Source organism: Adiantum capillus-veneris, chromosome 18 (genome assembly GCF_014529385.1).
Source record: "Adiantum capillus-veneris isolate H3 chromosome 18, ASM1452938v2, whole genome shotgun sequence".
Lineage (NCBI taxonomy): Eukaryota > Viridiplantae > Streptophyta > Polypodiopsida > Polypodiales > Pteridaceae > Adiantum > Adiantum capillus-veneris.
In genome coordinates this window covers 7,569,288-7,582,480 of record NC_140948.1, presented here as the reverse complement: position 1 = coordinate 7,582,480, position 13,193 = coordinate 7,569,288, and the positions used below count along the sequence as shown (strand labels likewise).

At 41.6% G+C, this 13,193-nt stretch overlaps 1 protein-coding gene across 3 annotated transcripts; it reads right to left on the bottom strand.

Moving 5' to 3' along the window:
- Window positions 1-472: 472 nt before the first annotated feature.
- Window positions 473-11,125, bottom strand: LOC147435198 (suppressor of disruption of TFIIS-like). 3 transcript variants are annotated; one of them, XM_086488302.1, is made up of 9 exons: window positions 10,923-11,125; window positions 10,790-10,855; window positions 10,336-10,433; window positions 9,935-9,972; window positions 9,726-9,813; window positions 8,586-8,786; window positions 8,433-8,498; window positions 1,150-1,229; window positions 473-948 (listed from the first exon to the last, which is right to left on the bottom strand). In XM_086488302.1, the coding sequence occupies exons 1-8, from the start codon at window positions 11,014-11,016 to the stop codon at window positions 1,152-1,154; spliced, it is 729 nt and encodes a 242-aa protein (XP_086344428.1). In that variant the 5' UTR covers window positions 11,017-11,125; the 3' UTR covers window positions 473-948; window positions 1,150-1,151. The 3 variants fall into 3 exon arrangements, with proteins under 3 accessions (XP_086344428.1, XP_086344429.1, XP_086344427.1); XM_086488303.1 differs by lacking the exons at window positions 473-948; window positions 1,150-1,229 and adding an exon at window positions 7,908-8,296 and having other exon boundaries at window positions 10,790-10,875; window positions 10,923-11,123; XM_086488301.1 differs by lacking the exons at window positions 473-948; window positions 1,150-1,229 and adding an exon at window positions 7,908-8,296 and having other exon boundaries at window positions 10,923-11,123.
- Window positions 11,126-13,193: the final 2,068 nt, after the last annotated feature.

Sequence of the window (13,193 nt, the reverse complement as noted above, 5' to 3'; positions counted from 1 at the left end):
CATCGAAGTGGATGGAGAACACTTCCTTTGAGGCACCATTGGATAATTTAAGGTATGCTTTGTGAATGCAATTTTTGATTCTTAATATGGTATATTGTTTGACACAATCGATTAGCTGTAAATGTTTGACAAGGTTGAACTAAATTTGCAATGATAGCTGTATCACGACATGAGCGTATGTTGGCTATGAGCACAACAACATGTATGTGCAATACGGCTTTTTGGTGAAGGCATAGTACAGAGCGGCTTCCAAAGTTTGGAATATGCCATTAGCATATGCACTTGGGGGACTTTGCAATGTGTCTATCAATTATTTCACTAGGTGTCAGCCTGACACAAACTAAGAGGGTATACATGGTATACATGACAACTCTCACTTTAGAAGAAGATATGGCTACGAGCCAACTTCTGGCACATACAACAAAATTAGGCTGAAAATGACTCTCAAAACAAGAATTTCCCTCAAAAGTTCAGGACAACTGGCCACAACAGGGAGATAAGGTTAGACAATTTCAAGTTCTTCTTGTTTTTTCTATGTTTAAACCTTTAAATTGGAAAGGATTGCTTGCTATACAAATTAAAGTGATTTGACAAATATAATGAGAAGTAAGGCTTATAAGTTGTGGTGAGGTATTTCCTGTTGACTTGGGATTAGAAGCACTGGCACCCATGTTTGGGATTTCCAATGCTTGGCTGTCTTTTCAAGTTTGAACGTGGCAATGATTGCCTTGTTCTTGGGAGATGAATGAGCTAAATCAAATTAATCATCCATACACTCGATCCAATCCTCAGAAACCTTGCCTACATCTTTGTCTTCTTTGCTAAAGTTCCTATGTCGTGACTTTTGAAGCATAGCATCGATGTCACGATCAATTATATCCAATTGAGGTGCAATTGGGACATTGGCATAAGTAGCCATTGCATTTCCTCTAGAAGGCATGATTGTTACTGGATCATGTCAAATTCAAAATCCTATAATTAGTAATATATGCAAAAAATAAACAATCAGAAATATATTACCTTAATCTTCCTGCTCTATAAATCAAAAGGGTGGACGTGAGGAAAAATATATACCCAATGATAGTGTCCTATACACTAAAAAAAGCCAATATATAACCTTCCAAGATCCCTGGTTCCAATCTTCAATACCTTTATCTATGCAACAGTTGCACCTTCATTTGGTAACGTTGATGTTGTCTTGTGCTCTCCATCAATGTACTCCCAATAACCTGTACCCATAAGAAAATTGATCATTTTGAACTTCGAAGCATGGAAGTTGTTCTTCTCTAGCTTCTTGCTAACAATCTGGTTAAGTCCATCATTATTGGACAATATGTTTTCAACGCTTCACTAAGTCTCTGAGGAGCCTACTAGAAATAATCAATCACCACCTATGACCACAATGTGCATACATACACTTGTTTCACAATGCTAAATAGTATATGCAAACCCTATAGTCAAAATAGACTTTTTGCACCACAAAAGTGTAGATATGTACGGTCATAGAACTTAGCATTTTTACATACGGATGCATTATTCTAATTCCAAAATGGGGGCCAAAACATGCTCGAGATGGAAATTAGGTTTCACAATTACACCAAACGACTATACACAAACCCGAGATGCATACAATCACAAAACAGAAACACCTCAATTGGAGTTTGTTGACAATGGCTCCTAGGAATCCTAGCACCACTTCTTCTACTATTCCCGCTTGATACTCCAAGATCCTCACACAATCAGTGAGAGATACCCTCTCCAAGGGTTTATGCGAGAATTATACAATTTATACTTTTATACAATTCAATACACATTAGAGTTGTGAAAGTGATTGCATAGGGGAGGAGTTCTCAACACTTAGCCTAGCATGAAGTTTAATCCATGAGCTGGACCACATCCAGAGGTACCTAGCAACTAGTGCAGCCTTTGAATGTGTATGGATGAAAGTGTACTCAAGAAAATGACCAAGTGGAGGGTGAATATATATATAAACACCCCATTGTGGGAATAGAGAGGCAGACAAAAAGAGGAGGCTTTGAATAGCGTGCATAGAGACACAAGAGAATGAAAAAAGAGAACCTTTAAATATTCATCTACTATGAAGCAATAAAACCATGAATTATTGCAATAACAAAATCTGGGTATACCATAACTTCAAAATATAAATGACTAGCTAGAAGCATCGGATCTTGTGTGGGATCGGTTGGTCCACCCATCCACATCCACTTGTACTATGGACAAAGAGAATTTTACTTTGTCAGGAGCGAGCCATAACACCTTCCACTTACCTAAGCCAGACATAATCCGAGTCCGCTTTGCCTCCCTCCATGAGCCCGAACTCTGAAATGATTACAAATACTAGGAGGTGGTAGGCAATCAACACCAACCATACTAGTTTAGGCACCACACCTTTTTGGTGTCACACTGGGTATTTAGGCCAAGCCAATGCATGACCCTTGATGTGTTCTTCATGTAGGTCATTCAACCCCCGATGCACTATTCGTGTGATGAGTCTAACAAAAAAAGGAAGATCTAGGCAACACCCAGAATCTAGCAAAACACTAGGTCATCGATCCTTTCATCTAAGGCTAAGCGATGTAGGGATCCTAATCTTCTATTGATGCTATTATGAGAAACATAGCACATGAGTCCAATTCAAATAGCATCTAGCCTACGAGTCCGATCAAAATAGCATCTAGTATATGTACAAATAATCCTTTTCAAGGAAATCAGACTATATATGGTCTCTACTCTGACACCTCTAACATAAAACATCAAACCACTTCATAATCCGATTCACAATCATAATCCATAATTAAATACTCATCACATGGGTGAGAACACCTTCTTTGGGTTATGCACATTTATCCTTCAAAACCAATCTTAGCACAGAATATGGCTGCAAAAAATTTTGACAGCATTTTGTAGCACATCCATAGCTAAAAAGTAAAATAAAATCCAAGAGCCACATCGACTTTCACAACCAAAAAAAAATTCAACATTGTGAGGTATCTTTCCCTTGGACCATAAACCATAACCTTCACTGAATCGTCTCTCAAATTTGGGGTCTTGACGATACACACTATAGTCAAACTCAATCGACACACACAACCCTTAAAGAATGAATTTTCATGCGTAAGAAGAATTTCACCTAGAAAATAAATATAATCTCAAAATACCATCTTGTAAGTGTTTAACCATGCATAAATGATGTACTATGATCGCACCCCACTCTCGTGTACATAGAGCTAGTTTTGGCCTAGAAGGATGGAAAATAATGCACGCATACATATGAGACATCCACATCCATCTTTGAGGTTCCATACATCATAAAACATCACTATCTCCATCCAATCATGATGCAAAACAGCCCCACCACTTTGTTCAACCGTATGCCAGAACTTCATTTGTAGGTGTAAAACAACTTTCTCCCTATTTTTTAAATGCACGCACGACATGAAAAAGAAAGTGTTTGACCTCATACCAATGCATCAAGATTAGCCCTATAACATAGACTAACACCTCATTATATCACTTCACCCAAATGAGACTTATGCAAACAACCGTGACACAAAAAGAAAGTTGTTTTATGCAAAACTGCCCATATGGTTTGGGTTGACTAACCATATTGTAAAGACTGGGGATTGGAGCATGCCACTTTCCACCCAATTGTGACCTATATAGGAGCTGTCTAGCTAATAATAGGGACTCCCTGTACCGCATGTCCGTCCTCGACCTTGGCCTGCCCGGTCTTACCCTAGGCCTGACATTACTCCCCCCTTGGAGATACTTTTTGGGTTTAGGGTTTAGGGTTTAGGGTGCTGTTTGCAGACCCTCCCCTTGCCCACCACTTTGTTGAGACGTGCGATAATTCTATCCAAAGACCGCCTGCTCACCAGATCTTCTCTCACTTCTACCCACCCACTCGATGGTGCACCCTCGCATGGAACCTCTCCAAGCCCTAAGATTGCATGCGCGATTGACAACAACTTGAGAGCCACTCTTTGTAATCCTCATGAAGTATGTGATAATCTGCCAACATGGAGATTCCGGCCAGCTCAACGTTTTCTTGTCAGTGTGAATTCCTGAGAGCTCCACGCAAGCCACGTGTCCACAAAGACTGTTGGAGCTCTAGCTATGGAGTCATGGTGATGCAGAGTGTGTAGAGAAGGACGAGAGAGAGAAAGAGAAGAAGTCGACACAAGCCAGAGAAAACTAACACGCTACTATAATTTTTATTAAAGGGAAGCCTTTACATAGTCTTTGGAAGGTGATGTCTACCACACCTTTTCCACATGCAAACTCAACTAACTAATGGTCTATACTTGCATGCCTTGAGACTTGTTCTCACGAGCTAACCAATAAGCTGACCAATAAGGGCTTGAACCCAACAATCCCCCCCTCAAGCCCGAACTAGACAAGCAACTCATGATACCTCGAGTTTTTGGTGTACTCGTCAACCGTGAGTTTGAGGTTTTCTCACAACCAAGGATTTCTGGTGTATCCATAACCTGGTGCTAAATCAGTAACCCCCCCTTGAACAGATAGGGTGTAGGTCAAAAAAGTTAGCTACCAAAAATGGAGTTTTTGGTTCACTGCAAAACCTTGGGTTTAAGGTGTACCCAGTAACCTCATGAGAATGAAACAAAAATGGGATGAGAACTGATAAAAGTTGGGAGGTCTTACCACTTATCTTTGTGGCAGTGTCTATAACCCGTACAATTTATTTTGACTAAACAACATGAAAAGAGTTGATCTAATAAATTTCCTCATCAACAGAATATATTGGAGATTCAGTGTCTCCCTCAACCACATGAATTTGAGTTTTACCCTTTTGAAAGCACCTATTTGACGGATGATTTGTTTTATCACAGTGAACACAAGGATTCTTCTTGAAACAGTCTTTCATCTGATGATTGTTGCGCCCACAAATGGCACAAGATCTGGTTCCATTGAATGGTCGAGATGAAGCTACTGTAGTAGCACATTTAGTGATTGCATATGCACTGGAAGTATCAGAACAATTGGTGGGGGATACGGCATTCGAGACTGTATATGCATTGGGAATAATAGTAGAATTGGTACTAGGTACCTTGCGTTCTTCTTCCTGCAATGAATTGATGATACCATCCAAGGAGGGCAGCGGATCTTTCTCTTTTAAAACAGTAACAATCTGATGAAATTTGTCAGTCAAACTTTTTAACAAAATGGCTATGAGATCTTCTTCTGGTACTGAAGCTTCGACATAAACAAGTTGAGTTTTAATACTCTTCAGTCTATTGGCTAAAGCTGCAATGTTTTCATCTTCACGCATGCGGATGGAATATAATTCCATATTTAAACTCATTTTTGAATACTTAGCTTTGGCATCGAAAAGCTTCTCTAACTCTATCCAGGCAGCACTTGAAGAATCAACATCGTCCAAATAATGAATAAAATCGTCTTCTAAGGAGGTTAGAATGATACCAAAAGCTTGTTCGTCTTTCCTTTGTAGCTCAGCAGATAATGCCCTTGTAACTGCAGCGGATGTGCCGGATTCGTCTACGAGAGGCTTGACTACGTTCCATAAGTTTTTGCGCATCAAATAGCCTTTAACTTTGATCTGCCAAGTATGGAAGCCCGATCCATTGAACTTGTCGACTTTTGATGCCATATTCAATATGCAAAGGATAGCAGCGTTTTGATATGTCGCAAACACGCCTTGCCAATTTAGCACTTGCAATCTGGAAATTCACCAATGCTTGATCTGCTAATCGATTGTCCGTTATTATGCTTGACGAGCACCGTGCTGCAGGGGCGAGGGCACCCAAGTGTGGGAATAGTGCCTTGCTTGAAATAGTAATTGGGTGGCCACTTGATTAAAGTGTGAAATCGAATGAAAATAAACAAAAAAACCAAACTGTCGATGGCAAGCTCTCTGCAGGCGACAACGCCGATTGGCAGTTTGCTTCACAACAGGCTCAAGAGGCCGAATTGGCAGGAGGTACAGAGTCATAAGTTGTCCTTTAGCCCAGAGCGACCATGTTGACGGTGGGTTTGCACGGTTTTATGCAGGTCGAGATTCGGACTGGCCCCTCTACAAGCGGTTGTACCTGCGCTGTGCTTGTCGAGCGCCGAGGCCCAGTAGGGCTCTGATACCAATTGTTGGAGCCCTAGCTACGGAGTCATGGTGATGCAGAGTGCACAGAGAAGGACGAGAGAGAGAAAGAGAAGAAGTCGACACAAGCCAGAGAAAACTAACATGCTACTATAATTTTTATTAAAGGGAAGCCTTTACATAGTCTTTGGAAGGTGATGTCTACCACACCTTTTCCACATGCAAACTCAACTAACTAATGGTCTATACCTGCATGCCTTGAGACTTGTTCTCACGGGCTGACCAATAAGCTGACCAATAAGGGATTGAACCCAACAAAGACATCACATATTGCCCTAGAAAAGGCACCCGAATTTCCCTCGGGACGAAGTGACATGGGCATGTGAGGGTGGGATCTATGGTGAGGCTATTGCTGACCATAGATCTTGGTGGCGGCGTAGAAAGTAATCTAGGCTACCCTGATTATGTTTTGTACCCTAGATTACTTTTCGTGTTGCTGCCTTGCACACGTGTTTTAAGTAAATTAGGGCCCACATGCTTCAAAAGCGTGCGCAAGACGAAGTGGTTAGGACACGTTCCTCACAAGGGTGAGGTCATGTGTTCAAATCCCACGAATGCGAATTGGGGTACCCTACATTACTTTCGAAATGTGGGTATCCTAGATAATTTTTTGTAATCTATGGTACCCGCATCCCAGATCTACGGCCCACAATCCCCCCCAGCTAGGGCCTCTTTTAATACCCCATGGTATGTAGTGTTGAGTGGAGATGACTATACTTGTATATGTGTTCATGCAATGCTTACCTATACTTGTATATGTGTTCATGCAATGCTTACCTATACTCTATAAGGCACATGTACTTGTCCCATACAGAATTTTCATCATCATGAGAAAACCCCCTCCATCTTAATGAGTAGTATTCAGAAGATTTTTCAATAAAAACTAAGGGCAGATTCGCACGGGCGAGGGTTCACCCTAGCCCACCCGGACTGATTTGCAATCGCACGAGCAATAGTACGCGGGCTGAGTTTAACAAGGACTCTAATTTCTCCACTCTGCCGAAAACAACAGAGTTGGTTCTCATCGACCTCGTTAATTGGTGGCGGAGACAGGGACCACCACCACATGCATTTTACAAATGAATTCACCACGATGGGAGGTGCAGGCAATTTGCAGAGAGAGATGGGCTCTCGGCTATGCACAGGCTGTAGACGGTGACAGAGCTGACACGTGGAAACTGTGCAGCCGTGCGAATGCTCATCGTACGCTCAACAACATTATCGACTGGGGTTGGTGGGCTGGGGTTGTACCCCCGCGTGCAGATGCCCTCTAAGGGCTATCAATCCCCGATTTTTCTCGTACATTTATGATCTTGTGGGACTTTCCATTGGGCGTTTTCCTTTTTGGGAGGGTGGACAACCCTCGTCACTAATTGACACCTCCCTAGGGAGGTGGAATCAATGGCCCACATTAGGCGTCGTGAGGCGGGTGCAATCCGGATCGTCTGATCGCGTTTTAAACTAGGTGTGAATTGGGGAGGTATGTGTACCACACGACATTTGGTGTGAACGCGATGTGAACTAAGTGTGAGCTTGGTGTGAACTTGAGAGGGTATGGCACCACACCCAATTTGGTGTGAACAAAGTGTGAACTAGGTATGAACTAAGTGTAAACTTATTCGCGACATCGTGATCTATAAACTTCACACACACACACACACACACACATTTCAACGAGCACGTGAGAGCTTAGCAGTTAGAGTTGATTGTGACGGGGGGGGGGGGGGAGAGGGAATGTGTTCAAGCCCTGGATCTGAAATTGTGGGAATCTTTGGCATTCTCTAAGCAATTCGATGGTCACTATCAATTGACGATCTTAAGGCTTTGATCCCAGCTCCCAAAAGGAGGTGTCAATTAGTGACTAGGGTGGACAACCACACCCAACTATTTTTTGTCGACCTGAGTGGGTGTTATTTCAAGTTTCCTGTAAACATTAATTTATCGGTATTGCCCGTGGGTGGAAATTACATACGCTCTCAAATGAGAAAATAATCATACGTTGAATCTAATCATATGTTCAAAACAAGAGTCTTTTTATTATTCTACATTTGTTGACCATATATTTGGTATCTTTTCCCTGATATCGTGAATGCTTTCTATAACATAGTCAGCTCCCTTCATTTTCTTTGAGCTTCCAGTCTTTTTTGGAACATGCAAAAAAACATCCAAAAGCAAGGAAAATTACACAGTTATATAATGACTAAAATGGAGCTAAATATGTGAAAATTTATAATCCATAAAGTATGATAAGAGATTTTTATGTGGTTCTTCTTACCAGACAGGTCCAAAGTCCTATGGCCTTTGCACCTTCTATATTCCAAGGGCTATCATCAAAGAAAAGCTGCAATGCAATGAGCATGAAAATCGGTAAAATTGCAAGCGACATATTCCCCAATTGCTAGAAACAGAAAACATTGAAGCCACATACTGTCTTGCTTGCATCAGCCTGTAGAAGCTGAAGTGCTCGATGAAAGGCTTTTGTTGATGGCTTGCAAATAATGGGCACTGAGCTCCCAAAGTTGGCCTTCATGTTAAGGTTATCGAAACAAACAATTTGTTCAAAGCAATCTTTTATTCCTAATTCCTCGAGTGTTCGATGCGCATGTTCCTTATTGCCATTGGTGAAAACCTAGTGTAGAATGATTAGATACAAGTTATAACACCGGATAGGGCCCGACATAATAACTAAGAAAAAAATTCGATTTTGTGCATCACAAGCATCTTTACTAGATGATGAATATGAGAAGGCCCAATTGCTATATATATATATATATATATATATATCCTACCAAAGTGTATTTAACCATATGCATTCAGAAACTCTATCATCTTGTTCGTTTGCAGTTAAGTTGGTATTTACACTAAAACTTGTAATATTTTTCAGGTTTTCTTCGAGGCGATTTTTTAGCTGGTTTAAAATACGCTAACACCGGTATTTGGCAAACACTGCAAGTTCCATTTAAGAGATTCCTTAAAGCAAGCAAGTAGAAATAGAAAACATAACAATAGAAGGATTGGACCGGCCCACTATCAATCATGTAATTACCGTACACGATCAGCTCAGCCACTATTTCGAAAAATGCTAATCTTGCATCACAAAGAGAGTGGTTGCTCTTGATTAGGTGCAAGAAATGGAGTACTCCTCTTTCAATTTCAATGTATGCACTTGTGAAGAAAATCGATTAGTTGCACCAATTAAGATGACGTACCACACACACATTCTTAATTAGTGTGCCTTTCACACCACGCATCACCCCTCAGGTTCATTGTTGTGCAAGCCAACAACACTCAGCAAGACGGTGATGAGACCTCTACCGTAACACACACCCCATTCCTTTGATGCTAGCTTTTGGACTTGTGAGAGGATAGGTGTGGAACTGTTACTTGAAAACAATGATGAGACCTTATTTGACTTATATTTTTTTTTTGTGCCGGCCTCATCCATGAAACACCATTTTCTTTGACAATGTGTCCACTAGTAGTGCTAAATTTGCTACATTTTTGTTGAATCAATCTCACCATTTATGAGATTCTATGTTTAGCTAGCCTCCAAAGTTTGTTTACTTACCACTTTTCTTTGGGGCATGCTAAGTAAAAGCTTTCTCAAAGTGTCATCTCGCATCAAGTTCTTGTAAGGTAGGCTCCCATGAATGTACCTGTATCGAAACAAAACAAAATAAAAAAACACTGTGTCTCTAGCTACATGACTAGAAGGATGAATATAAACGGGCATTGCAAAAGAAAGCAGTGTTGCTAATATCAATCAAATATGGTTACCTATTATACTCGATGAAGTCACATTTGTAACCTCCTGCCTACAATCAAAGAGGTGAACTTTGCTCAGAATGGTTGTGTACTCAAAGTAAGCTTATGGCAACAAACAAAATGTAAGAGCTACAAGGTGTAGACACAAGAAGATGTAGACATTTTCTCATGTAGGAAAACGGAGTCTTTCTCAGTGTTCTTCATACACAAGAAGTTCTCGACAAATTCTCACAATAATTCCCATCAACATCATGAGCTTCTGCTCGAGGTCCCCTGCCCCCAATTGTACCTAGCTAGGTATGCGGAGCCTCTCATGCAGAAGCTCATGATGTTATTCATTGTATGAAAAACAATGGAAAAGACTCCGTTTTCCTACATGAGAATATTTCTAAATCTTCTTGTGAGAGAAGTACCACAAGTCCCGCTAAGCTGGACCCGTAAAGTTTGTAAAGCCGAGCGTTAAGGTTTTGGGCAGCATTATCATCAAGATGCAGCCTTTCTTTGATGTAATCTTCAAATCACAAAATTTCATTAGTAATCACAAGAAGTTTTGGACAAATTCTCACAATATTTCCCACATTGTGACTTACCTCAACATCATGAGCTTCTGTGAGGGAGGTGCCGCATACGTAGCTAGGTACGATTAACGGCAGGGGACAGCCAGCCACCCCCAATTGTACCTAGCTAGGTATGCGGTGCCTCTCGAGCAGAAGCTCATGATGTTATGCATTGTATGAAAAACATTGAGAAAGACTCCGTTTTCCTAAAGGAGAAAATTTCTAAATCTTCTTGTGAATTACAACCGGCTTAATCATGGTAAGATGTACTAATTAATTATTTATGAAGGTTAATGCCGAAGAGACTTACCAATGATAGCGTTAGTGCATGCCCTCATGAGACCAGTGCTCGGAGGGTACAGTGTGTCATCCATATCTATGAATGAGTAGGATTAGCTGACGTGGATAGATTTTGTGACTGAAAATTAAAATGATCATCTTACCAAAAATAAGGCACTCGAAACGCGGCGGCGGATGGAGACTGAGAGTAGCAGGCCTAGAGCTTTTGCTTTCGGTGGCCATTTCTGTTGGAGCCATCAAGGCTCAAGCTCAAAAACAAGGAGTCGACTGTCGAATTCAAAGAATAATAATAATAATTTATCAAGGGAAGGGACGACTGCCGCGGCCATGGGCCATGAGGATCAGAGGATGTGTGGAAAACAAGAAACAGTACACATGAGAAAGGGAGCGGATGCCAAAGACAAGATGCTAAAGGGAAAAGGTGTTTTCCTCTTTGCCAAAACTTTATTAGGCTATACACAATTAAATAAAAGATATAATGGTCAGCCTTCATTTTGCCAAAGTCTGCCTAGGCTACAACTTGCCCTTCTTCATTTCTTCATGAAAGGCTCTTTCTTTTAACAATTTGCCCTTGCAATGATGCACACACTTTTCTTGGCCCTTTGAAATACAAAATCACCAAATCTACACTTAATTTCAACACAAAAATGTATCAAGTAACATCATACATAAAATTTCATCTAGTACCCGAAATTGTTGCAGAGCATCCATTTGCGCCCTCCCTGGTGCTGCATCAGCGCGAAATTCTTGCTGAGCATCGATTTGCGTCCTCCCTGGTCCTGCATCGGCGGTTGATTCCACAAGGGAAAAATCTCTCCCTCCCCCCCTCAACTCTCTGTCCCGCATAGAGCCGCTGTATAGACCACATCTCTCTCTCTCTCTCTCTCACACTCTCTCTCTCCCTCTCTCTCTCTCTCTCTCTCTCTCACACACACACACACACACACACACACACACACACACACACACGGCATGCGCCGCATGGCAAAGAAGATCTCCCTCTCTATCCACCCACGTGCCATCTACTCCCTTTTTCTTTCAAAGCCACATAACGGAATCCATTGAGATTCCCCTTAATTCACCTCCTTCCCAAAATTGGGAGCACCTACTGTGGCCTCTAATCTCTAGCCAACTCTCTGGGAAGAAAATCATTGTATTTTACTTAGTATTATGTAATATACATGTATATGTATGGAATTATTTCCAGAAAAAAATGCCGTTCAAGAGCAACATTGTCTTTGGTCCACCCTTTTAGAAGAAGGGCAAATTTTCCAAATAGCCCTTTGTAGGCAAATCCTCGAAATTTTCCCATTTCTCTTGAAGGTCAAAAATGGCCTTCAAGGGCTCTGCAACCTTCAAAAAAATAAACTTGACAATGGCCTAAACACACACACACACACACACACACACACTCAATTGCCAGGCCTCGCTGTGAGCTTGCGCAGGCAAATCCACTCAGCGCGCATGCGCGTGCGCGCACACACACACACACACACACACACACACACACACACACACACACACACACACACACACTCTCTCTCTCTCTCTCTCTCTCTCTCTCTCTCTCTCTCTCTCTCTCTCAACTGCCAGGCCTCGCTGTGAGCTTCCGCAGGCAAATCTACTCAACGTGCGCGCGCACACACACACATGCAAGAGATGGCTTCTGCTACACAATTGATTCGATTTGCTCGTGAATTCTTAGAAGCCCTCTATGCTGGCCCTTGCCTTGCTTGCAAACATGGCTGTGGAAACCCTTACGTGTTCTTCACTGCAAGGCTTGCTGATGGTTGTCCATAATCGGCAATCCTTGTGGTTCGTGTTCTTCTCACCACCTTTATGCATCTCTCACGATTTGGTAGGCAACACACACACACACACACACACACACACACACACACACACACACACACACACACACACACACACACACACACATACACACACATGGTCACATCATCTGACCATGATAGCTAGTTCTTGTTACACTAACTCAACCTATTGGTAGCGCTACCCAAACTATGTATGTAGCCGATACTTTACCCAACACACTTCTGGCAGTTGACTAATCCTTTGACACTATTGCTGCATGAGTACAAGTAGCCTACTCTTAGCATAAGGTTCTCTACCTTGAGTTTGAAATTACGAAATTGAGATTTGAATTCCTTGTTTTTGCTGGCTTACTATGCTGTCTTGGTGAGCATGGTTGAATGAGTACCTCTTATAGCTCCTCCTAGCATAAGCCAATGCAAGGTTTTTTATTCAATATCTGTTGCCACACTTGTAATTACCTCATAGGGTGATTCTAATTGGGTCCTTGATACCGATTATTACTTACACTGCTATCTTGGTAATGCTACCCAAACTATGTATGTAGCTGATACTTTACCCAACACACTTCTGGCAATTGACTA

What these genes read in the sequence shown, in the direction of transcription:
- LOC147435198 (XM_086488301.1), bottom strand. Translation starts at nt 11,016, where the DNA reads ATGGCTCCAACAGAAATGGCCACCGAAAGCAAAAGCTCTAGGCCTGCT. An exon ending in ATGCACTAACGCTATCATTG is followed by an intron (nt 10,434 to 10,789) that starts GTAAGTCTCTTC and finishes TGTGATTTGAAG; the next exon opens with ATTACATCAAAGAAAGGCTG. An exon ending in AGGCTGATGCAAGCAAGACA is followed by an intron (nt 8,499 to 8,585) that starts GTATGTGGCTTC and finishes ATTGCATTGCAG; the next exon opens with CTTTTCTTTGATGATAGCCC.